The sequence below is a fragment of the Vicia villosa genome, linkage group LG3, assembly GCF_029867415.1.
Source record: "Vicia villosa cultivar HV-30 ecotype Madison, WI linkage group LG3, Vvil1.0, whole genome shotgun sequence".
NCBI classification, from domain to species: Eukaryota; Viridiplantae; Streptophyta; class Magnoliopsida; order Fabales; family Fabaceae; genus Vicia; species Vicia villosa.
The window spans coordinates 111,219,913-111,245,525 of record NC_081182.1 but is presented as its reverse complement, the minus strand read 5'-3'; the positions used below and the strand labels follow the sequence as shown (position 1 = coordinate 111,245,525).

The 25,613-nt window shown below is 32.4% G+C and overlaps 1 protein-coding gene and 1 pseudogene across 1 annotated transcript; both read right to left on the bottom strand.

The window, feature by feature from the left end:
- Positions 1-6,830: 6,830 nt before the first annotated feature.
- LOC131656532 (disease resistance protein RPM1-like) lies at positions 6,831-9,663 on the bottom strand (annotated as a pseudogene).
- Positions 9,664-18,189: 8,526 nt separating this feature from the next.
- Positions 18,190-24,422, bottom strand: LOC131662320 (kinesin-like protein KIN-12F). Its single transcript, XM_058932088.1, has 16 exons — positions 24,092-24,422; positions 23,895-24,023; positions 23,376-23,459; positions 23,154-23,279; positions 22,998-23,057; positions 22,831-22,884; positions 22,621-22,713; positions 22,350-22,445; positions 22,099-22,244; positions 21,432-21,575; positions 21,043-21,166; positions 20,144-20,953; positions 19,961-20,059; positions 19,795-19,884; positions 18,920-19,705; positions 18,190-18,814 (listed from the first exon to the last, which is right to left on the bottom strand). Exons 1-16 carry the CDS (start codon positions 24,335-24,337, stop codon positions 18,563-18,565), a joined length of 3,339 nt encoding a protein of 1,112 aa, XP_058788071.1. The 5' UTR covers positions 24,338-24,422; the 3' UTR covers positions 18,190-18,562.
- Positions 24,423-25,613: the final 1,191 nt, after the last annotated feature.

Here is a 25,613-nt window from a genome sequence, read left to right as displayed (position 1 = left end):
TTGAGATTATAGTCAGCGGGATGTTTTGACTTTTGATAAGTCTCCTTCATAGGTTTTGACTTAACAGCTTTTTCTTTTTGGTGGATATTGACTGCCTGACTTAATGATTGCGGGAACCCATCATTATTTGTGTAAACAACAACTAGTATAATTGAGTTAACTGAGTAACTACTCTGCCCCAGGTTATGATTAAGGGTTTTAATATGTATGAGAAAGAAAACTTCTACTTCTTAGGCTAAAAGGGGGTTGACGAGGAATTAACATCCTTATATCTCCATTGTTTAGGAATTGAAACAATGCTTGTACATCGTCAGCATAGTCCGTTCAAAAGCATTATTGTATGAGGTTACGGTATCGTTTTCGTCATCCTCCCTTAAAAGGCTTACAGCTTAGCAGGAGTTGAACATCACAAAACATAAATAAAGTAAAGACACAATTTAAAATGAGTGATAGCGAAATAATTTATTCAAGACAAACATATGCAATGCACTAATGATGATTATTAAAACAGATAATGTATATCATAAGTCGATTGTTTAAACAAAAAGGAAAGAAATTTTCAAATGAAAGTAAATCTAATGATCCGAAAGACTTCCTTCTAGCCATCCACAGCATCAGCAGTCTTGTTGTGATTAGGCATGGGAGCGGTGATCACGTTAGGGGTTGTAGGAGGGTCGAACTCAATTTCACCTGCGTCGATCATATCTTGGATCTTATTCTTCAACGGCCAACAATTATCTGTGTCATGTCCAAGACTATTAGAATGATATGCGCACCTCGCATTAGGCTTATAGCTAGGAGCAGATGTGTTAGGATTCTTAGGAGGGTCCCTCAGATTAATCAAATTTGTCTTCAGCAGATGTTGTAAGGCTTGAGCCAGCGGCATATTGATCTTTATGAACTGACGCCTAGACGTGTCTTGCTTGTTTGGGCGACCTTGTTGTGGCGCCGGTGTGGAGATCAGAACTGCCCCAACAGATTGGTCACGATTACTCTTCTTCTGATCATACACAGCATTGGACTCTGACTTCCCATTGAATAGCCTCTTCGTAGCGCCTGAGGATGTAGCCACTTGAATCTTACCACTTCGGATACCACTTTCGACATGTTCTCCAGTTAGTATCAAATCAGTGAAGCCAGATGAAGAACTCCCAATCAGATGACTATAGAAAGGGCCGGTCAATGTACTCATGAACATGTCAACCAATTCTCTGTCAGCCAACGGAGGTTGAACTCTGCCAGCCAAGTCTCTCCATTTTTTAGCATACTCTTTGAAGCTTTCATTAGAGCCCATAGACATGTTTTGTAGTTGCATGCGGGTTGGCGCGAGATCAACATTGTATTGGTATTGCTTATAGAAAGCAACAGCCAAGTCTTCCCAAGTATGAATATTGGTACCCTCCAGTTGATAGTACCATTCGAGTTTAGTTCCAGATAAGCTCTTTTAGAAAAAGTGGATCCATAGCTTCTTATCGGAAATATGAGGTTGAATCTTCCTCACATATGATTTCAAATGCAGTTTAGGACAAGAGACTCTGTCGTACTTAGCAAAGGTTGGAGTCTTGAACTTCGGAGGGATAACAACTCCAGAGATGAGTCCTAGTTCCTCAAAATCCAGCCCAGGTACCTTCTGGATCTCCATGGCTTTCATGCGTTCCTCCAGCAATTTGTATTTGTCGTCTGGATGTTCATCCTCATAGTAGTAGTCTCCTTCTTCCTCAGAGGGATTGGCAGAATCATGGTTGCTTTTTGCATCAGTTTTGACACTAGCGTCGTCCTTTTGTTCATCGTCATCCTCTTTGGAAATCTTGACTTCTTCAGCTTTCTTGAGTGGTCCTCGGAATCTTCTTCCCATGTTAAGGGCACCCACAGATCTTCTAGGCTTTTTCTCCTTCTTGGTCAAGAGGGTTTTCAGCTCGTCTTGCCCCTTGGCCAAATTCAAAATCATAGCTTGGAACTGGGTGTTCTGAGCCTGAAGGTCTTTAACTGATTGCTCGAGATCCATTTGTGCTGAAATAAACAGCAAGGGAGGATGAGAAACCTGTGGTAGAAACCTGTGATGCGATGTTATGGATGCAAATGCAATGTTTTCAAGGATCTTTAAGAATTTAGTTAGCAACATTTAGACATTTAATCAGTCACAGCTTCGTCTGAAGAATCTTGGCTTTCGTCCTTGAACGTCCTTCTTTAAGAATCAAGCTCACCATATCGAGTGGGTCATCGCCTCTGATTCGGGATACTTGTACTTCTGCATTTGAATGTATATGGCTAGAGGAAAATAAATCCCCTTGCCCCTTGATAGGTACGATGCCTTTGAATTGGAAGACATATGGCGAGAGAAAAATAAATCCTCTTGCCCTTTGATGAAAATTTAGTCCTCGATAAGGGCACCTGAAATTGTGCGCCCTAAATTCCTAAGATCCTTGAAAGGGTCAGTTAACATGCAATGTTATGATGTCATGATGTCATGATGTTATGCGAATGCAGTACATTAGGCAAAGCGTAAGATAGTAAGGACAAACAAGTCCTATGACAAAACCTGCAAGGAAATCAAAGGGTTAGTAGCACACACAAGCAAGTCATACAAGTGTCCTTAGGTTTAAAGGCTTGCTTGAAGTCCATAGGTAAGTACCCTCCCCGCTGAAGTTTAGTTGGTTCAACCTGTCCTAGATAAAGATCGGGTTCTATGGTGCTCATCTCGATGATTATTCTCGAAAGCATTATCTCAGTCAGCGCTCGGGTGGCTGACTGAAAACATCTTGAAAGATTGATCTCAATGAGTGTAGCTTCGAGTATCAACCAGCTTCAGTCAAGGTCCAAATCCGGCCATCTTGCTACTTCTTAATAGGCCAAAGTCAAGTTCAACTAGGATTCTAAGGGCAAATTAGTGCTTCAAGACACTACATGGTAGCCTAATGTCTCCTCGATCATGTTCAAGGGCCATCAGAACCAACCAAAGTGTCACACTAACGGTGGCCACCAGATCAACCATATCAGGACGAGCCTAATGACTTTTAAAAAATGTTGCGGATAGAAAGAGTCGCCACCGACTTTTATTTTATCCAATTGGAAAGGCTAAAAGAACAGGAAAAGACCTTTAAAAAGATTTTGAGTTCGGGGGTAGGTTATACAAAGGGAAGGTGTAAGCACCCTTTGTATCCATGGTTATCCATGGGCTCTCAATTGCTTAGCTCACTTTTATTTTTCAAAATGTTTGAAGTGTAGTGTGTGAATAGTAAAAACTTTGTTAAGGACTTTAGCTTGTAAATAAGTTTAGCCTTGTTTTTGAAAGTATTTGAAAATGAGTGGGAAAAAGAGTTTTGAATTTGAAAAGAGTAAGCAATCAGGAGCACCTACCCTAAGTTAAAAAAATTGTTCTTTTAGCTTTTCGGTTTGAAAAGGCTATCCATACCATGAGAGGGTAGGAAGTCCTTTCATTGGATGTTCAGGGTCATCGAGAAATTATTGTTCTCCATAAAACTGTCCCTACCATATAGAGGGTATGTAGTCTTGGGGAAGGATAGAATAGTCATTTAATCTTTAGGCAACCAGCGAGGATACCTTAGCAATTGGGACAATCATCATTACCGAGGCAACATCGAGGGACAAGATCATTTACTATTAAGGCAACTTCGAAGGGACTATGATCTTATGATGATGAACTGAGAGTGACATTTGTTTTGCTTAGGTATCCTCGTATTCGAGGGACTTGACTATTTTAGAATCGTAATTAAAAGGCAACAGGCAGCATAAGAAGGGTTACCCTAAAGGTGTATGTGTGGCACAATCATGTGGTTCAATTCGATTATATTTATCTTGTATAAGTTATTCTAATCCAATTCAAAGGTTGCACTCCCTAATAACTAACCATGCAATAAGTAATCGTGCATAAATTAAAATGCGAAATGTAAAACCTACGCTATTAAAGTTTCATGGGTGGGGGATTTTACAATAAACACTTGTGGAGGTTTTGCGGAAGATAAAGACGGAAATTAAAGAAACTATAATTAATTCAAAAAAAAATATGGTATGAAGGTGTTCTATGACTTTTTGGAAAGCCCAAGATGTTCTCTACAAGCCACTTTGGAACCTTGTTTGCACACGGAGATTTTATCTTGAAGATATGGCTCCTGACAAAAAATAGCTTTTTGCGAGCTTCTAGAAGGACCTGTAATGTTTTGACTTATATCTCTTAGGCGGAAGCATTTCTTGACCTTGGGCCCAACATCAAAGTTGTAGAGAATTGAATTTCCTTGAGAATGAGCTTTGGTTGAGGAATTTCTGATAAAGTATGAGAGAGATATGATCAGTCAAAGTTGGGTTGACTTTCTCCTTGAAACCCTAATTTAGAAACTTGGACTTTTGTTGATTTTAGAGCTTTTCTTGATGAATCATGATCAAATCTTGATATAATGATGAATATTACTTCAAATGAAGGATTTTGACAAAAAATCAGGAGTTTTGACTGTATTTTGACCAGAGTTTACTTTTAGGTCAAACTGGTCGACTGTTGACCATTTGAATGTTGACTGAACAATCTTATGAATCAGAGCTTGAAACTTGGCATGAGGATCCTTTGAAGCATATGAGAGGCCATGAGATCCATTTGAGGTCTTAGAACTTGATTTGATCTTGAGAGGAGCAAAACCCTAGTTGTGGGTGGATTGCTTAGGAGATAAGTAAGTGTGCCCAATTCTTGCATAGTCTTGAGCAGTTAAAACTCATGTGAGCCAAATTATGATAGGCAAATTTTGGGGTATAACATGGTGCGAACCTGAACTCAAAAGGAACATGTGCAGACAGAGAAAAGAGAGAGTGAGATGGGACCTCAAACATCAAGAGACCCACGTTGGGACTTGTGGCCGGTGCAGCGGGGATGATTGTTTGAACGGAGAACGGAAACAGTGCCACACGACAATGTCATGGTTGCTGTTGGTTATTTTTCAGATAATATTTCGGAAATACATTTCCGAAAACACCTTTTTCTGAAGAAAACAAAAAGGTGATTTCGGAGATGCATCTCCGAAAACAACTTTTTTTCTAAAAAATAAGGTGTTTTCGTAAGTGCACTTCCGAAATCAACTTTTTTCCAGAAAAAAGTGCATTCGGAGATGCACTTCCAAAATATAGGGGCGTTTTAAGAATTTCGCACGAATTTCTAAGAAGGTTGGGGTGGATAAAGAAATTGTCAAAAAAAAAACTAAGATTCAGAAGAGGAAAAACTGCCCCATCTTCCTCTTTCTACACTTCTTACTTTCTCTCTCTCATTGTTCTCTTTCAGATGCATTTTTCTTTTCAATCTTCTTCTTTTCAAGAACTCCGACCAAAATAAATGCTTAAAACCAAATTAAATGCCAATAACTTTGATCAAAGAAACAATAAACAAAAAGGATAACGGAAAATCACTTGGAACAAACTGTGACGCCTGGGAATGGTCGTGGTTGCGACGGTGGTTCTCGTCGGTGCGTGGCATTGGAACGTCGCTAGAGGTGGTGTTGTGGCTGGCCGCGCGGTGTAAACTGCTAAAACCAGAAAAATCGGTGGTTTTCATGAACCGGTAGTTTAATTGCATTTTAACAAAAAAATTATTTAAAAAATTAAAACGACGTCATTTTGATTATTTTAATGAAAAATAAAAATAAAATATAAAAGAACTTAAATAAAAAATAAAAAATAAAAATAAAGCTGTTGTGGACGGTTGACTTTATTGCATATGGTTTTGATATTGAAGAAGGAGATCCCAACATTTAAACAATTATCCTTCCTTTAAATTTATTTTAGTAGAAAATGAAATTATTTGGTTATAAATTATTTAATTATATATTATTTAAGTAGATTATGTTGCGAATAAAGTTTGTTTGCAGTTCTACTTTATAATTTTGTACTATTTTATTATGTGTGATATCTATGTTTAGAATTTGAATTTAAATTATGAACTTGTAAATTTATTTATGATATGATATTTTCAAAAAATTTAAGTGTTAGTTATATTTTATAGAGACTAAAGCATCTGGTTTGACATGTTTTATAACTATATAATTTTGTTACAACGATCGGTCTATTGAACCGAATTATCCGGTTTAATCCGATTTACTCATGCGGTTCGACCAATGACCTAGTGGTTCGACCAATAAACCAGTAATCCAATAACATCACCGGTTTGATGTCTGGCCCGGTTCTTAAAACATTAGATATATTTTTTTTATTAAGGCTTCTACAAATATATATATTTTTGGATTAAATTATTTTTTGTTATTACAAGCTTATCCGTTCACATCAGTTTTAGAATCTGCTATTAAGTTAATATATTTTTGAAAAATTTTGTTGCAGATAGATTTATAACATTTTATAAAAAAATTTCAACTAAAAAAACTCAAATTTGACTAAACTAATGAAGTCAGTGATATTTTCTTCAGTTATGGATAAAGAGAAAAATAATGTTTTAAAATGCTAGAAAGCAACAATTACAATTACAAACAACTCAAATATCAAATGATTAGAAAAATAGTAAACCAATCCATAATTTAGAGATTTAATACACCATTATTATTAAAGAACAGAAAATTAACCATATAATTTTTTATTGAAGAATGAAAAGCATAAAGTGTTGCAGAAAAAGTCTTTATGGAGAATCTGAATTGCCATTGCATTTGAATTGAAGGCCAGTACCAAACAAACCACAGCAAATTATCACTATCCACTCCCATAAAATAGCCCTTGAGGATCATATAAGAGAAGAAAATTAAGCTTGTGTTTAGATGACTGAATAATAATATTCTCATAGTTATGGAAAATTAAGCTTGTGTTTAGGAAGAAAAATCACACCTTTTTTTCCTGCAGAATATGATAAAGTATTATTTCTACCACCTTGGATTTATAGTAGCAACTCCTCCATTATTGGTAGTAATTTCTACGGTGATCACTCGCTCGAAGAACCATTTCCAATCCTCAGTAGAAATGTCCGACAAATTATTAAATATAACTCCAGTATCCAAAATATAGAGAAATTCAAGCTTCTCTAGATGTTGGATTCCTGTGGGTATAGTCTTCAGCTTGTAGAGATCGTATAGCCTGAGTTTTTTCAGAGAAGGAAGTGCTCCTTTGTCAATAATAATATCTCTCAAGTCATCTGCAGTTTCAATATACAGTTCCTTTAGTTTCTGAAACCCTCCATCTTCAAAATGCAAACATAGACCATCATAAGCACACTTTGTTATAGAGAGGATCAACAGGTGCCGCAAACTTTTTAGGGATTGCATTGGATCTTCATTTAAAAAGGACCGCATCAACCTCAACACAACAAGATTTTGAAACTCTGGAATCCACTCTGGCAACTTCTCTAACCCCCCATCCAGTGTAAGTTTGCGAACCATAGTCAAATGCACATCATCGAGCTCAAGAAAACTCTTAGATGATGCAACAAACAGTTTCTCCAAGTGTCGCATTTCATTGATTGAAGAAGATATAATGCTTCCATCTTCTCCATGAACATTAATCAACCCCAAATCCCTGATTTGTTTCAGCTTTCCTAACTCTTTAATCACTTCTGTTGCTCCATTCATATCTAAATCAACATTTCGTAGCGTTTGTAGGGATGTCATCTCTCCAATACCATTTTTTAGTTCAATCAAAGAAAGATTAGTGCCCATAAGATGTCTTAGCTTTCTAAGCTTGCTAATCTCTTTTGGCAACTCAAGGCCATCTGTATCACTTACTTCTAAGGTCTCTAGATTCTGGAGCATGCCAATAGATTTTGGAATTTTACCATCCTTAATATAATTGAACCTTAAATACTTCAAATGGATCAAACTTCCAACCTCGTTAGGAACATGCAATAATCGAACATGTTCAAAATCAAGAACCTTTAACAACCTGAGTTTTGTAGGGATTTTCCCAAAAACTAAGAAAGTTGATGCATTATTTTCAAAAATAAATAATGATCGAACATGCGACCTTTCAGTACTCAGAATTAAATCATAAAAACCGGTGGTTGTTAATTCAGTTGTTACTAATAAGCGTCGAACTATTCCACTTAAGGTTGATTGTCCATCATCACTAATATACTTGCAAAAATTTAATTCCTCATTTTTTTCAACCATCATTTCGCGTATTAGATCATGAACACGACAACGTTTAACCTTACCATCAATTCTAAGCGAGGATACTTGCACCAAGCTTCTATGGATCAACTCTGTTAAATATTCTTCTGCTACTTCTTCCAAAGTCCTCCCTCTTTCCTCCTTCACAAACCCTTCAGCTATCCATTGTCGAATCATTCTCTTTGATCTAACTGCATAATCTTCTGGATATATTACAAAATATAACAAACATGACTTGAGATAATAAGGCAAATCATCATAGCTTAAACCAAGAATTTCTTTTATCCCTATTAAATGAGTATCTTTCTTTAGCTCTAAACTTAAGTTTTCTCTAAATCTATTCCACTCATACCAAGTTTTTTCTCTTGTAGACAAAAGACCACCAATGGCAACAATTGCTAGTGGTAAGCCATTGCATTTTTGAACAATTTCATTGGCTATACCAATGAGCTCTTTTGGACAGCACCCATTGTGGTCAAATTTAAATGCCTTCTTATTGAACAACTCCAAAGATTGTTCTTGAGTTAAAGGTTCCAACTTAAGCACCTCAGTGAAAGAAGATTTTTCACAAGACACCACAACATCTAGGTTCCTAGTTGTGATTAATACCTTACTTCCATTTTTATTATCAATTACAGCAAATTCAATATCATCCCAAAAATGTACACTCTAAACATCATCAAACACGACAACGTACCTCTTTTGTTTCAAGTAGTTTCTCACCTCATCTGTCAATGATCCTCGATCCATTCGAGAAAAATCCCTATGAGCATTGTCTCCTTTTTCCTTGAAAAACTTTATCAGCATGTCCCTCAACAACTCTTCAACATTATATGATTGAGAGACTGTGATCCATACACGACAATCGAAGTGTTTGACAACATCCTTGCTGTCAAAAACTTTCTTGGCAAGAGTAGTTTTTCCTTGTCCCCCCATTCCAACCACGGAAACTACAGTGCGCTCTTCCCTTCCCTCTACCATCCAATCAGTCAGTCTTTTCCTTGGCTTTTCAAAGCCCACAACATCAGATTCTTCAATGTAAAGAGCAGCCAGTCGAGGGTCGTGCCATTTGGAATTTCGACCTTCTCTAGAACTGCTTGACCTTTGTTCTAAACTACGTTGGAAGCCATATTTTTCACTTCTTTCCTTCATCTCACAAATATGTGACTTAACGTCTTGAATCTCAGACGCTATACGACGACGAGGGATCATACTTTTGAGCTTATGGAACAAAGCTACACATCCAGGATGAGGAGGCTGTTGTCCCACCTGGATCATATAATCATCAATGATATCTTCAATGCGAAAAGCTGCTTGCTGGACCTGCTTCACCCATACTTTGGCTCCATCACTAGTGTTGTCTCCTTTAGTTGTTGCGGCTCTTTTATCAGCATCCTTAAGGAATGCTTGAATACTTTCTAGTTCGTCTTTAATGTCTGCAAATTCCTTGTGTATACCCCTTAACAGATTGGCCTCTTCCCTCAACAATGGAAGTAAGTGGTCAACAGCTAAAGACACTGCCATTTCCGCCATTTGGATTAAGCTCTGATTATTGATGTTTTATGTGAAGATTATTAGGTTTGTTATGTTTAAGACCTTGGCTGCGCAATTTATATTATGATATAACAAGGGAATAAGACAACTTGTATTATGAAGAAACAAGGGAATAAAGTAACTTCTATCATGAAGAAAATAATAAAGCAAATTCTATCATGAAGTAACAAGGGATTAAGGTAAATTCTATCATAAGTAGCAAGGTAATAAGGCAACTTCTATCATGAAGAAAGGAATAAGGAAAATTCTATCATGAAGTAACAAAAGAATTGGATTTTTGAACTAAATTCCCTCCCATTGACACTATATTGAAACAACTAATGTTGAAAACTATGCATGTTAAAATAATAGGAGTATTTGTCATGTGCAACCTTTTTCGTAAATTAGGTTGCACATTTTGATTGTCAGAACAACGACAGCTGAAAGCATGTGTCAAGGCCTTTTAATTTTAATACTATATGAAAGTATGGTTTAATTGGCCTCTGATAAAAAATAAAATAAAGTTGGATTGCATGTTATCACAATGAAAATAATGAATAAAGTTTTGATTACTTGATAACAAATAAAAGAAGCATCCACTTAAACTGATCTAAACATTAATATGTTAGAATAAGATTTTTTCTTTACCCACCTCCCTATGGGGGTCACCCCCAGCGAAAACCCCATTTTACCCCGCTTTGGAAATGCATTTCCGAAATATTTTTTTTTTCTAAATTTTTCCAGATTTCGGAAGTGCATTTCCGAAAAAATCCCAAAAATTGGGATTTTGACTAATTCGGAGATGCATCTTCGAAACAACAAAAAAATCTAAAAAAATCCCAAAAATTAATTTTAGGATATTAATTTATGAGTAATGAATAATAATAATTATATATTTTGATATAATTTATGAGTTATGAATAATAATTATTATATATTTCTATTTTGATTCATATTTTAAAATTTAAAATCATTTTAATTAAAATAATTAAATAATTTCACTTACAAAATGAGTTATAATTTTTTATTTATATATTTATATATTTATAATAATTATTTTATATTTATATATTTACAAAAATAATTAAAAAAAATGAGTGTTTTAATTTATATATTTATATATTTATATAATAATTATAATAATTATTATATATTTATAAAAATTATTATACATTTATATAATAATTATTATATATTAATTATAAATATATTTATACATTTATATAATAATTATAAAAATTAAAACAATGAGTGTTTTAATTTATAATATATATATTCTATTTATATTTATATATTATATTTAATTTTAAATAATTCAAAATTTACTTATGTAATTAAGATGTTTTTGATTTATATAAGTTAGTAAAATAATTTTTAACTTTAGAATTGTTTAGGAAATTTTATACCTATTAATTGTATTGATTCACCTTGATTTTATACCTATTAATTGTGTTGATTCACCTTGATTTTAATTTTTTAATAATTATTGAATTCTTTCGGAAGTGTATATCCGAAACATTCCAAGATCAATTTGGTCTTCGAATATTTCGGAAGTGTATATCCGAAGACACCCCCCTCCCAAAAAAAATCGGAAGTGTATATCCGAAGACACCCTCCTCCCAAAAAAAGGTGTTTTCGGAAATGCATTTCCGAAAACCCAAAAAAGGGGTGTTTTCGGAAATGCATCTCCGAAAACACTTTTTTTCGTATTTTCGGAAGTGCATTTCCGAAATAAGACAAATTTTGAAAAAAAATACGCGTTTCGAAAATGCATTTCCGAAGTGAGGGTATTTTGGGTTTTTCACCAGAGGTGGCCAAGAAAAGAGGGAGGTGGGTAAAGAAATTTTCTAGAATAACAAGTGGTTATCTACACTATGCTTTGTTTTTATAAATCAGAAATATATTAAAGAAAAAAAAAACAAAAACACATGGATAAATACCAAATTAGGAAATTAGTTTCATGATTACTCAATATGAACAATTGGCATTGTATAAATGTGTCTTAGGTTACTTACTATGAATAATTTTAGTAGAAATCAATGCCAGTATTTTGTAATTTATTAATAACTCATCAAGTTAATTATGTTAATTTATTTCTGATTAAACATTCCAAATTAATCCCCTAAGAATAAAAAAAAAATCTTTATTTGATCTTTTGTAAAATTTAATCGTCCATGTTAGTCTCTCTTAATTTTTTTTTAAACCGGTTCTTTTATCTACGGTTGAATCGTGACTAGATTGCCATCTATTATATATTATATATAAATATATAAAAAAATAAAGTACCTGGAAAAGACAAGATAAGGCCTCTGATTAAAAATCTTTGTTAATCTAATTACAAGGGGTATTATTGACTATTTGAACTTTACTTGATTTATTTTCACTCGGCATTAAATGCCGCTGATGTGGCACAACCTTTTTTTTTTTGTTGGTTTTTACATTATTTTAATTCTACAAATTTGTTCCAATAAACCCTGATTATATATTACACGCTAAACAATGATATAAGATGGCTGCGGAATATGAGCAGTCAACTGAAATTGGATGCATTCTCCTACGTTTCACTGGATATGAGGATTTGTTGTTGTTTTATGTTGCAAAATTAATCTGTGTTATTTTAATGGATTTTAAATTTTGCTTTTGATTGTTCACTATAGAGCATGTCCATGTTCCTGAAGAAATTCTACCCACTATAGAGCTGTAATGTGATTTGTGAGTTTGAAAACTCGACCACAAGTGGGTAATCATACTTTTAAAATTAATTTTGGTACACTTTGATGGATTCAGAATTTGAAACGAGATAGGGTTTTATTGAATGGATTCATGATGCAGAACATGTATTTGATGAAAACCCAACTCTATAAATTGTGGGGTTTGTGATTGTAATTAAATATTCAATTGGTATGTTGATTCTATGAATGCCAATGATGTTTCTATGTTTTTATAACGTTTATGAACAATTTTTTTATTGTGCTCATAATATTAATAATATTGTTTGATTCAATATGGTGTTTATTGTCTCTGTTTTATTTTGCAATGGAATTTGGTAGAAAGCTTGATTGCGTTAAAGTTATTGAACAACTGTATGATATTATACTATTTAGTTCTAATGGATTCAATTATTATATTTAGTTAATATGAAATATTGGTTTTTTTAACCTAAGTTTTACTATATTTTCATAATCAATCTCAAACTCAATCCATTTTTCTGCTCTACGTCAACAAATTTTGATTCATACAACAATGTTATTTGATGTTATTTGATTTTAATGACTCCATTTTCTGACTAATTTTTTTATATTTCTTACCTACAATAATGTTATTTGATTTAATGGCTCCATTTTCTGACTATATTTTTTTTATATTTCCTACCATCATTATCTTTATCCGCAGAAAATATCCAGATTGTAATAGTGCAACTAAATATATTTTATATTGTATTCTTATTTTTATTTTTAATATTGATTGTGATATTGTGAGTTTACAACGGACAACAATAATGACACACTATTAGTATTAATATTGTGAGTAAAAAGAAATCAATGTTAATAATAAACATTTATTATTATTATTTTTTATTATTTAATAATAATAATAATGATAATATAGTATTATTATTATTATTAATATGTAATATAAGAATTTTTTAAATCGAAACTTCTACATATTTTTTTATTAGATAAAAATTATATTAACTATTATCAATGTTATCATTAAAGTTTGATTAAAATAACCTAAACTTTTAGGTAATTATCAGTTTTTTTTAGTATTGATATCTTAGATAGTTGATAGATAATGGGAAAGGAGAAATAGTATATAAATATGATAATAATAATTCCGATTTATTATATTTTTTTTAGAAACAAATTACTTTTGCTTGAGAAATAACCTAATATTTTAAATTATATTTTAATTTTATATTAGGAATTTATTCAAAATACGTTAAATATGTAAATAATGTTTTTCAATATTTTGGTTACACTTTAAATAAAATAAAATAAAATTAATGTTTTTTATCAAATAAAATATATTATTTATGTTAAATTGAATATTTTTTGTCAGTAAAACAACCTAATAGAGGTAGTACATTAATATTTAGGAAGGATTTCAAAACTCAATTCATTTTAGGAAGAGTTTCAAGAAAATGTCATTAGAAATATGTAGTTTTAAGTGATAATTTATGATTTTGGTATAGTATCTGACATAAATGGAAACACTCGGCGAATTCAAATTCAAATTGAGAAATAAAAAAATAATTATTATTATCAACAAACATACAAAAAGATTTTGTCATGCATGTTCCCCTATTTTCAATGCCCTCATTAGTCATTACCTAAATAATTGACATCAATTCTAATTTATATTTAATTTTTAACTTTCCAGTATTATTATTAGTTACATTTTTAAAAATTATTATTATATCTTTATTTAAAATTATTCAATGAAATATGAAATAATTTAAAATTTTAAAAATTTTCAAAAAAATTATAAATTTAATAGAGTTAAACTTCTATTATGAAATTCTCCTAGACAAAAAGATAGAGAAAATATTCATTTAGAACTGAAATTTCAAAATAGCATGGAGTGTAACTGAAATTTGACGAGTAGTTGTCCTATATTGCAGGTTTGTAAAAATTATAAATATGATATAATAAGAAGGATTTAAAACTGATATTTGACGGGAAGTTCTTATCAATTTTAGGTTTGAAAAAATTAACTAATATCTGAAAAGTAATGTTATTTGAAGTGGAAACATTATTTTATTGATGTCTGTAGTTTTAAAATTAAGGGGACAACTTCTCTACCCATCACAATAAGTTGGGTAGTGTACCTCCAACCAATCACATGATTTCATCTCATTTAACACATTTAATTATTTATTAAAATATTATAAATATTTATTATTTTCAAAGTATTTTACAAAGGAGGTAACCCTACCCAACTTTTTGAGTTGGGTAGATAAGAATTCACCTAAAATTAATCCATATAGATTCAATTGAATTTTGTTAACTTATCTAGATTCACGGGTAGATGTAAATGCATCTAAATGATATCAGCTGTAGATGTAAATGTTCATCTTTTAAATATTTTTCTTGCTTGTGTTTTAAATAATTGAAGTTAGATAATCGGCTATACCTTTTGGTTAGGAGGGAATATTCTGTACCACTAATCCAATGTATTTTCATATTTTAACTTACAAATAACACTTATATTAATATATTTTCTTATTATTTTTCAATTATTAGCAATACTTAATATATTTTGATAATAAATTTTCAACTAAAATTCGCACCCACTAAAATAACATTTAAATATTTTTCAAAACCATTTTATCTAAATTAAAATTAAGTTTTAATAACATATGAAATAAAATTGATACGTTTAAATAATTTACAAAACACATCCAAATATATCCAAATAGTATTAAGCGTGTTTGAAATTAAACAATATAATTTAAATATGATTTTTATACCATCCAAACATATTTACAAGTTAACATATAATATATATTTACAAGTTAACAAATTTATAAATTAAAAAATAATTTTAATTTGTTATTTAAATGTGTTTGATTAATGTCTAAATGTGATTTTAGTGAGTGTGAATTTCATTTAAAGATTTATTATCAAAATACATCATGGTTTCTTAAAAATCGCATATTTATAAATAAACTTACATTTAATAAGAATGTGTTTGAAATATATTTAAATGTGATTTTAATGAGTTTAAATTATTTAAACATGTGATTTTTATTTTTGATGTTATTATAAATTAATTTTAATTTGTATAAAATAATTTTGAAAAATATTTAAATGTAATTTTAGTGGATGTGAATTCTATTTGAAGATTTATTATCAAAATATATTAAGTATTTCTAATAATTAAAAAATAATAAGAAAATGATTGATATAAGTATTATTTATAAATTAAAATATGAAAAATACATTAGTTAACATGTAGAGCATGTTGCCCAATGACTAAGGGGTCTATACTGCAACCCTTACTTAATTCAAAATCTTGATTTTTTTTATCTACCTTTCTTTGATAATTAAATAAATGAAAAATAAAATGAATATTACTTAGATTTAAAAATAATTAAAAATAATAAATAATAATTTCATGTCAGGAAAATATTACATAGCAATTCAGTCATGGTTCAAAAGTAGAAAAAAGAATTGATTTGAGAAAAATATTAAGAGACGGACTAGCAAGTCTCGGTTAAATTTTGCAAGGGATCAAATATAGACTATTTTTTTCTTAGGGATCAATTTGGACTCTTTAATTTTTATGAGGGACTAAAATGGGTCTTTACTCTTATTAAAATGTGTAATAGTTTATTAGCGATATATTTTTTAAAAATTGATAGACATGCATTTTTATATAATAATATAAATGAAAATATATAAATATGTAATGCGGGTATGAGACATGGTGGGTAGTAAGATACTCGTGTCCGCACTCATACCTGTTTATTTTAATGCGTAATTACTCGTGCTCGTACCCGTAATCATTTTTCAGGTTTATACCCTATCCATTGTGGGTATTTTTGCGGGTACCCATAGGGTATGAGCCAAATTGTCATCCCTAAATGTATGATAAGTAGTGTTTTTACTCACTTCGTTCCTTTTTATTTTTTAACTTTTAACTTTTTACACATATCAAAAAAGCATAGAGAGCGAGACAGTTCTTGTAATATGATAGTGTCTGTTGTTGTTTTTGTTATATATTTTCTTGTTACTTCTTTTGAATCTTTAGCTCCTTATACCGAGGGAACAAAAGAGACACTAGAAGCTTGCTTGCACAAGTATCTTTGCTGAAGAAGCGGTTTCTAAGAGAGAGACGTTGGAGTAGGTACGATTACGATTTTCATGTTCTGAATAATCTCTTTATCCATTGTGTCTTTCTCAAGTAAGGCGTCCATAGTTATGCTGGAGTATATTGAAGAAATCGGGTCACACAGCCTTAAGCCTTGCGCTAAAACTTGTTAGATGAGGGCAACTTATCTAAAGTGGTGAATAGATCCCCAATTAAAAAGATTTGATGAAATTCTGTTTTAAAAAATTGTTTGTTATGGACAATGAAAAACGCATGGATCAACTCTCGTCTAATCCGAACTGTTATCGAAAAATTCAAATATACGTAAAAACCAATAAAAATTGCGATAATAATGATAAAACAATATACGCAATATATTTCAATACACAACACGTTTGAATATGATTACACTAATAATGTATTTCTAATGAAATATAAATCAACAAAAACTAGGAGACAAATTGTCAAACACTTGAGGTGCAATTAATGTTGATCAGAATTTTATTATGGTTTTATTGATTTGAAACATAATTACAATCTTTAATTCAACAAAACCGTTATGAAATGATAACACATTTATATAATCGTGTCGATTGCCCAATCAACAAGTAATAATTTGCAATTGAAAGTAAATGAGAGAGATAGAGAGGACACAAGGATTTGTTTAGCCAGTGCTACGTCTATATCCTAATTCCAAAGGAATTGAGATAATCAATCTTACTTTGTAAAAATCTTTTCCGAGAAAATAGTAGCAATCCAACCCTACAAACCCTATGTTTGTTGTTGATCCTAACTCTTTCTCTTCCCTTGATCTTTAGCTCGATCAAGTAACCCGGTAATACTAATTGATCCTCCATTTAACACTACTCCTTCGATATAATCACTTTCTTCGGAGCTTTCACTCGACTGAATTCAATTGCGAATTACCGTGAGTCATCTTTCGCTTAGCAAATTGAGTTTGCTTTGTGGCAAAGAAACCTTTAAATTGCCTTACTGTTGTGTCAAATCCGTTGGGAGAGCCAAAATCTGTTGAGTTGCTCTTTTAACAAACCCAATTTTTTGTCTCAGATTCAGTGGTCATGATTTACTCGCCCATCAAATTTGTCCTGACTTTAGTCTTTAATGTGTTAGGTCACACTCACTTGCTCTATTTGACTTGGTTTTGATCCTTTCTTATTAGTTTTGCTTACATCAAACTTATTATATTCAAACAATCATAAATCAATATCAATTTCAAAATGCAAGACAAGTCCAATATAAGCATAAATCAAGGGTTTTACTTGTTACTTTGTGTACAAATATTCTAATGTTGTTAGCAAATTGATGCTCACATTAATAAGTTGTATCAATTTGAGGGATGTCAATCAGTAAATAATATAAAAAGTTTAGTTATATTTATCATCTTTCTTGAAATATGTTGGAAAAATAAGAGACAATTATAAAATTGATTTATTCTCCTTAACTTGTAATTATTAACTGTAAATATTGTAACTAGTAAAATATCACAGAAAAAGCATCAAATCAAAAGTAGTTACATTAGAATCTCATGGCACTTCCCTCTGATATGACTTTGCATATTTAAGTTTCTCTTCGGTGTTTCAATTCTCAAATAAAGAGCATTATGACACCTTGCAACAAATGAATGATTCCGAACACTTTGCTTTTTGATATTTGATTCCTTTGTAATAAATAATATTGCATCATGCTATGACAATTTCTTTTTCATGAATTGAAATGTTCCTTTTAATTTGAAATAAGAATGAAAAAAAAGTTTCTTTTAATGCTTTCACTAAGGCAAAGGCAGATGTTTCAAAACACAGACCTTCATGATTGCAACAAACACAGAGAGGAGGAGACAAGATAGTAGAAGAATGAACGACATATGATTAGATATGACTTACACAAGAAAAATCAAGGTGGTAAAAACAAGAACTCAATGGCACTTACCTATTATTAGTATACAAGCACACAAAGAATCATACATCCTATAGACCAAGTCTTGATTGATAGATCACAGCTTGAAAAAATATCTAAAAATTGTTTTTACGGGTTCCTTTCAATCCAAGTAGGATCAACTTCCAGACAAACAGGTGGTTTTTACTCCGAACTCTGAATTAGTAATGCTCCTGATATATTGCTCCGAACTCTGATTTCCATGCTTGATCATCATAAGCATAGGAAGAAGTTGTATTATTGTGTATTGTATCAGAATCCTCTCGATACAGTGGCTTCAATGCAGACTCTGGCAATTTGCTCTCTGTAATATATTGCTTAATGGTATTAATCTCTGTCTTGTGTTTTCTATTCAGCTTCTCCACTTCCATTTTTAACTCTTCGTTATCTCGTCGCATATTTGCAAAGTTTTCCTGTATAACATAAGAAATGTAACGATCAAAAATAATGAATCAGAAACAACAGAAGCATATTGTGATGCATTGATTGAAGATCCTTTTTGTAAGGTAAAATTGTACCTCGGCAACATAAGCTGCTTGTTCAGCTTCTCTTAGTCTAACAAGTAGTTCCCCAGCAGCCTGAACAGCTTCAGCAGTGTCTCGAAGTTGAATTTTCAAACAATAGTTCTCCTTTTTCAATAATTTCGACTCCCTTTCCCTCTCCATCCTCAATGCAGAAAGCTCAGTAGAAAGAGATTTGGCAAAACGTGCTTGACCTTTTTTCGAGGCTTTTGTCACTGCCTTCTTCAACTCGGATATCCCTTCCTTCATAGCATCATGCTTAGAAGCCAAGTCATCATATTTTTCTTGTAGATCAGTATAGTGTTCTACCATTCTACCATGCCCGTTAACAGCTCTTTTTAGTGCATCGTCCATCTCTTCTCTGCCTTTCTTCTCCAAATTCAGTTCGGTTTCCAATTTCTCTGCATGCTGGCGATATGACTCAAGGTCGGCTCTAAGTTCATCAGTAAGACAAATCCAATCACTTTCCATTTCTGTCCATCTCTGTCTTTCGTTTTCCAGCTCCTCGTTCCTATTATCTTGATAAAATACACCACTTTTTTGCAGTTGGATGGATCTTGACATTAAAGAAGATCTAAGTTTGTCTGTAGACATTTTGACTGGCGCATCATTGCATAGTTGCAGCTTTCTTCTTAGACTCTGAATTTCTTGAAGAAGTGATTCCTTCTCAGTTGAATCAAAAAAGATGTCTCTCTGAGCTAACTCATCTTGGACTTCTTTAATTTCACATTTTTCCTCTATACTATACAGTGAATGAACATTTGAGGAAGTGCCCCACAGAAGCTGCAAATAACATAAAAAACAAATCAGAACAAACTGTCATCTGGATAGTTTCTGCTTGGATAAAATAAAATTTAAGACCAACAATTGACCTTGTTTTCATCCTTCATGGAATTATACTCTTCACACTGACCAGGCATAGAAATGGAACTCGGACTTTTCTCTCCTTTCAATTTCTCCACCTAGAGACAAATCCACATTGTCAATAAATGTAAAAACTAACCACAAACATAATTCAGGGAGGTATAATCTTAATACCAATTGATTTAGTTGTTCAATTCTAGCTGCTTGCTCCTTACAAACATTCTCGAGCTCCTTCTCTCTCATGTTGCCTTTTGCCATTACATTTTCTAAATTCTGTAAGAGCAAGAAAAAGGAGAAATGAAGTCAATAAAAATTACTTTTAAAAGATAAATAAGTTGAGGTTAAGTTGAAGCATACATTTGGAACTTTATCTGTCAAATCTGTACTACAAGACGCACAAAGGAATGTGGAAGTTACTTCATCATTGGAAACTTTCTGTTGTAGTGTTTGATCATAAGGTTGAACCTTGTCAATTTCTGGACATGGTGTCAAAGTTAAGCGGCCAAAGGAGAAGGAGCTTGAAGATTTGTTCAATGTCGAGTTCTGTTGGTGATAGTCAATTATCTGTAATCCCCTCTGGAGGCTTTCTGCCAAGAAATCAGCTTTGCTCGACTGCAAAGAGACTCGCTTATGCTCACCATGTTTCAATGATTTTCCTAAAACATCAGCCCCAAATGCTGAACTCTCTTCAACAGTGTTCCTACTTCCTAGATAACTCGATGAAATAGCTACACTTTTCCTTTTGGAATTGCTGAATTTTGGAGACTCGGACAGTGGTGGTTCATCAAGTATTGGAGATTTGCTGCATGAAATGGCTGAAATGCTATCACCAACAGAATTTTCATCAGCTATGGTTGTGTCTTCATCATAATATTCATCAAAAGAATAAAACTGAACACCATCTTCGGAGACAGATATGTCTTTTGCATTCCATTCACATGAACTGTCTAATTCATCAAATTGCTGGTGTAATTGCCTTATGTCATCCTCATTGACATTTGCAGCTTCATCAGTATTACTATCTAAGTTAGATAGGAGTAGAGAACGGTTTAAGCTGACTTTCAACTGATTAAAGCTTTCTCGTGCATTCTGTCCTTGGAAGCATCCATTGGTTTTACTCACAACTGAGCTATGAACATCATCGGTCTTTGCTCTAATAAGTTCTTCCTGAACCAAAGAAAACACATTGTAATCGAAAGATTGCATCAGTCTAATCCTTCTAAAATTGTTTCAAATGAAAAGCCTGGGAGTTTTACCTTCAAGTGCCGGATTTTACCACTCAAATCATCGGCCTCCTTTATTATATTAATACTTGGCTTGTTTCTAATGGATTTTATTTGCTCCCCAAATCTGAGTGTGCAGAGTGTTTCATCAATGCTCCTACAAGCAAAAAAATGGAATCTTTATCTCTAGAACACTTTCCTATTACTCTATAGATACATTTAATAGCTTTTTCCAAATATTCCTCTTATTAATACTACCAAGCTATCTTGGAAAATGGAAAGTCGAAATGTAACACATGTATGCGCAGGATAGTTTAATAATAGTTATACACAATACACGCATTAATTACACTCCTAATTTTTCTTCATATATGTGGAAAGTGCCAAAGGTACTTAAAAAAAGGGATAGAGTGAGGTAGTACTTGCTATCAGGGGAGATTGAACATATTACTGAGAGTTTGGCATTTTCACCAAGTGATTCTTGTAGCAACCGAGTAAAACAAGAGTTACTGTGTGGAATGTCTTCACCAGGCTGAGATTTGTTGGTAAGAGCATCCACAAAATTCCTACACCAATGAAACATAACAGTCGTTAAAAACAGAAAACAATTATGGAAGCAACTAATTACACTGCTCTTCAATGATGAAGAAAAAATGTGACTAATAAATGGAATTATAGCCAAGTAACAACAGTTTGACATAGTAAAATAAGAAGATAATATGTTACATGTGTGTTTCAACCTATTGAAAAACCTATCCAAACAAGTTGTAGTAGAAGATATATAAATTTGAACTAAGAAGTTATTTAGGGCCCTGTTTCGATTGACTTATTTGAATTTCCGTATTGCATAAGCACTTGTTGAAAGACTATTTGGTAGAGCTTATGACAAGTCCATAAGTTGTTTTCACCTTATTTCCACAAGCTCTCCATAATAGCTAATGAAAACAACTTATATGAAATCATTTAGGCTTTATTCTATTTTTTGTTATAGAAATAACTTATACAAAAGCACTAACATGATAAGCGATTATGCTATAAACTCTTAATTAAGTTGTTTATCCAAACAATGTCCTTGTCATGGCATCTTACCCAAGCTGAGATAATGATTTCTCAACATATCTGTTCTCCCATTGAGATTGGCTGCTTCCATTGTCAACTCTATCCCTATCCAGTCCGGCAAGATCAATAAGGCTGATTCGGCTAGCTTTTAAACTACTGCAACCCTTTGCGGTCCCCTGAACCATCAGTTAATAAAATCATATTTAGCATCATAAGCCATAGTTTCTTTCTCCACGCCAATAGTAGAAGTTAGGTGGAACAATTACAAAATATGGCATTACCTTACACAAAGACTCAATTACAAAAGTGAAAATGATATGTGATCTCGAGCTATTAGAATTTAAGCTTGTTGCTCCGATTTTTCTGTTTGACAAGCCCTGCAGCACAAATGTTATAGCTGATCAATATTTGAACAAATAAATTAAAAGAAAAACAACACTGGCATTAGGCTTGTTGCTAAAATATTAGTTAACGAAAACAAGTATTCAGCTTCTTATAAACTAGCATACAGAAATCTGATTTTCAACAGTATATGCTTGGATGCTTCTCTACCTTGATCAGAATTTGAGCCACATCATTATAGCATGTGACATATTCCTCAATCAGATTCTCAACATGTAGTCCATTTTGGGGGTCATCTTTCATCTGCGATATAATATGGACGAAAGAATAATTATAATAAGCATGCAACACTTAAACCAGAAGTAGAAAATGATACAATGTTGTAAAATTGTACCACAAAGGATGGCAGTATAGACCTACCTCAAGGTTCTTCTGGTTTGGATTGAGTAAATCCCCGATTTGATCGTCGTATATCTGTTACAAAACACGGAAAGAACGCAGAAAAACAAAAATGCATTAGCAATTGTAACGGAGAAGCTCACTGCTACGTTGAGAAGCTTTACAGAGAAGTCCAAGTTCAAATTTACCTCAAGAAAAGAACAACGACATTTATAGCTGAACTGTTTCTGGTCAGACACAAGTCTCTCCTAATTTAGCAATTCAAATGCAAACAGTCAAAATTCAAAAACCATAACACAGAAATTTACTAAGTTATGACAATTAATGTAGGAAGTAGAACATACTCTTTCAAGCTCGGAAAATAACATTTGGAAGATCTGAGGAACAATTCCCTGAGGGCTATGACACAAGGGGTCCTCAGCCATGGAACTCGGCGGACCCCACATTGTATAAGTCTTTCCGCTTCCAGACTAATAAAGAAGTACAATGCAAGTAAGAGTAACCACAATATTCCATAAAAGGTGCTGCTAAGTTCAAAAGTACAACAAGTATGCATCAATATGTACCTGGCCATATGACAGAACTGAAGTGTTGTAACCGGCTAAAGCATTTCGAACCAAAGGAACAACCACTGACTGAAAAATATCCTCCTGAACATACAACAGCTCATAAATCAGATTGATGGTCAATCTTCTCTTATGCATTCAAAGCAACAACAATCAAGTATATAGATCAAATAACATCATAATATTCTATGATAATCTCTTATATGTATATGAAGAAAGAAAATTAAACCAAATAAGTCAATTTACTTACGTTCCTTCATTCTAACCGTAAATTCAACAAATCCCAATTCATTACCCTTTGAACATTTTTCACATCATGTAAAACCATTGTAGATCAAATCAATCCAAATTCACAATGTTCTATCAGTATCATAATCACTTGTATGCATATGAAGCAACAAAATTAACCATATAAGTCAAGTTACTTGTACTCCTCCATTGTAACCGAAAATTCAAATAATTTCCAATTACGTTTTACTCAAATCATGTAAAATCAGTGAAGATCTAAAGCAAAACTACCTGATTGGAGTTAGCATCAAGAACTTCATCAAATTTGAACTGTTTATCTCCAACCCACAGAGCATCAGAAGAAACCTTGTTAACTATACAATCCCCCTCTTTTACATCAGGTCTAATTCTCACCACAACCTGTACCAGAACAACACAGATTAGTAAAGGTTAAACATTGAAAAATGAAACAAAAAATGTGAACTTGCCTTGACATGTGGGTTGTTTCGAGAAAATTGGGGTTTAGGGTTTGCTTTGATTTGATGATTGGTGATGGGTATGTTGGAATGGATTGGAGGAATGTTTTCAAGATTGGATTTTTTGGGGTTTGAAGAATTGGGTTTGCGAAAGGAGGAAATTGGAAGAAGCTTTTTGATGGAAGTGGAAGAGAAGGTTCCGAAGAAACCATTATCTGGGTTGTTGTTGTTGTTGTTGATCTTTTGCTTCATGTTCATGGTTAGAGAGAGAAAATGGATTCAAATGTTAGAAAGAGGGGGAAGAGGAAGAAGATACTGTTTAGCTGAGACGAACGTTATGAAAAAATTTTGAAATACAAAAGGGTCGAAGTAACTTGTGCTAATTAAGTAGAAAGTTTAATATTGAATAATTAAGTTTTAAAATTTAAAAAAATAATAATAATGCAAAAATTTCTATTTTAATCTTTTAATACATGTTTTAGGGACACAAATTAGCTTTTTTTTAAATGATTTTTTTTAAGTTTATCTTGTTCATTATCTAATCTAATTTAATTTTAATATACATTTATAAAAATCAAAGTAACTGAGATTTCCATATTCACCCTTTGGATTTTAAATTTTAACTTTTTTAACTAGTAAGAAACCCGTGTTGTCGCACGGGTCCCGTCTCAATTCATATTACACATTTATCAGACCATCATTTATAAAATATGAATTCATTCTTCAATTGATTGACATTCACGTAGTTACAGATATAGGCTAATAATATGCACCAACTTCTAAACATGCATTCGTACTTATAATAAATCGTACAACTGATTCTCTAAATTCAATTATATAAACAGTCTACAACTGATATCGTATAGATACATTTAGGGGTGTAAGCAGATCAGATTAAACCAACAATCCAAACCAAACCAAATCGAAATAAAACCGATTTTTTATGGTTCGGTCTAAAACCGAACCGAACCAATAAAAACCGATGTGGTTTGGTTCGGTTCTCAATTTTAATTTTTAGGAACCGCCAAACCGATGAACCGAACCAATGGAAATAATTACGCTCTAAATCCTTTATTCCACCCTTCATTAAGCTCATATTTTGTACCTTTCCAACCATTCTCCATCTTTGTTTTCACTTTCTTCCCTTAAGCAAAACACGCATTTAGAAGTAAACTCCAAAACATATAAAGTAAAAATCATAAGTCACAAAAACTTGCTTTCACTAAACTACTTCTCTAGTTGTCTACCTCAAATGTTGCTCTCACTATCGCCACTATGATATGTTATGGTATCCTTCTTCGGGTTCAAATTCTCTTCATTAATTTTCATATTTGTTTTTACCTTTCTGATTTCTTCTTCAAAAAAACTCCTTCTAGTCTTGTTACAAAATAGTTTTTATGTGTATTTAAGGCGGAAACATGTTAATTGATGTGTGTTTTTCTGTGTTCTATTTGTTAAACTTTCAAATCTATTTCCAACATTGCGATGTCAAGATTCAACTTTTATAGTGAATTTATTTCATTATGCAATGAAA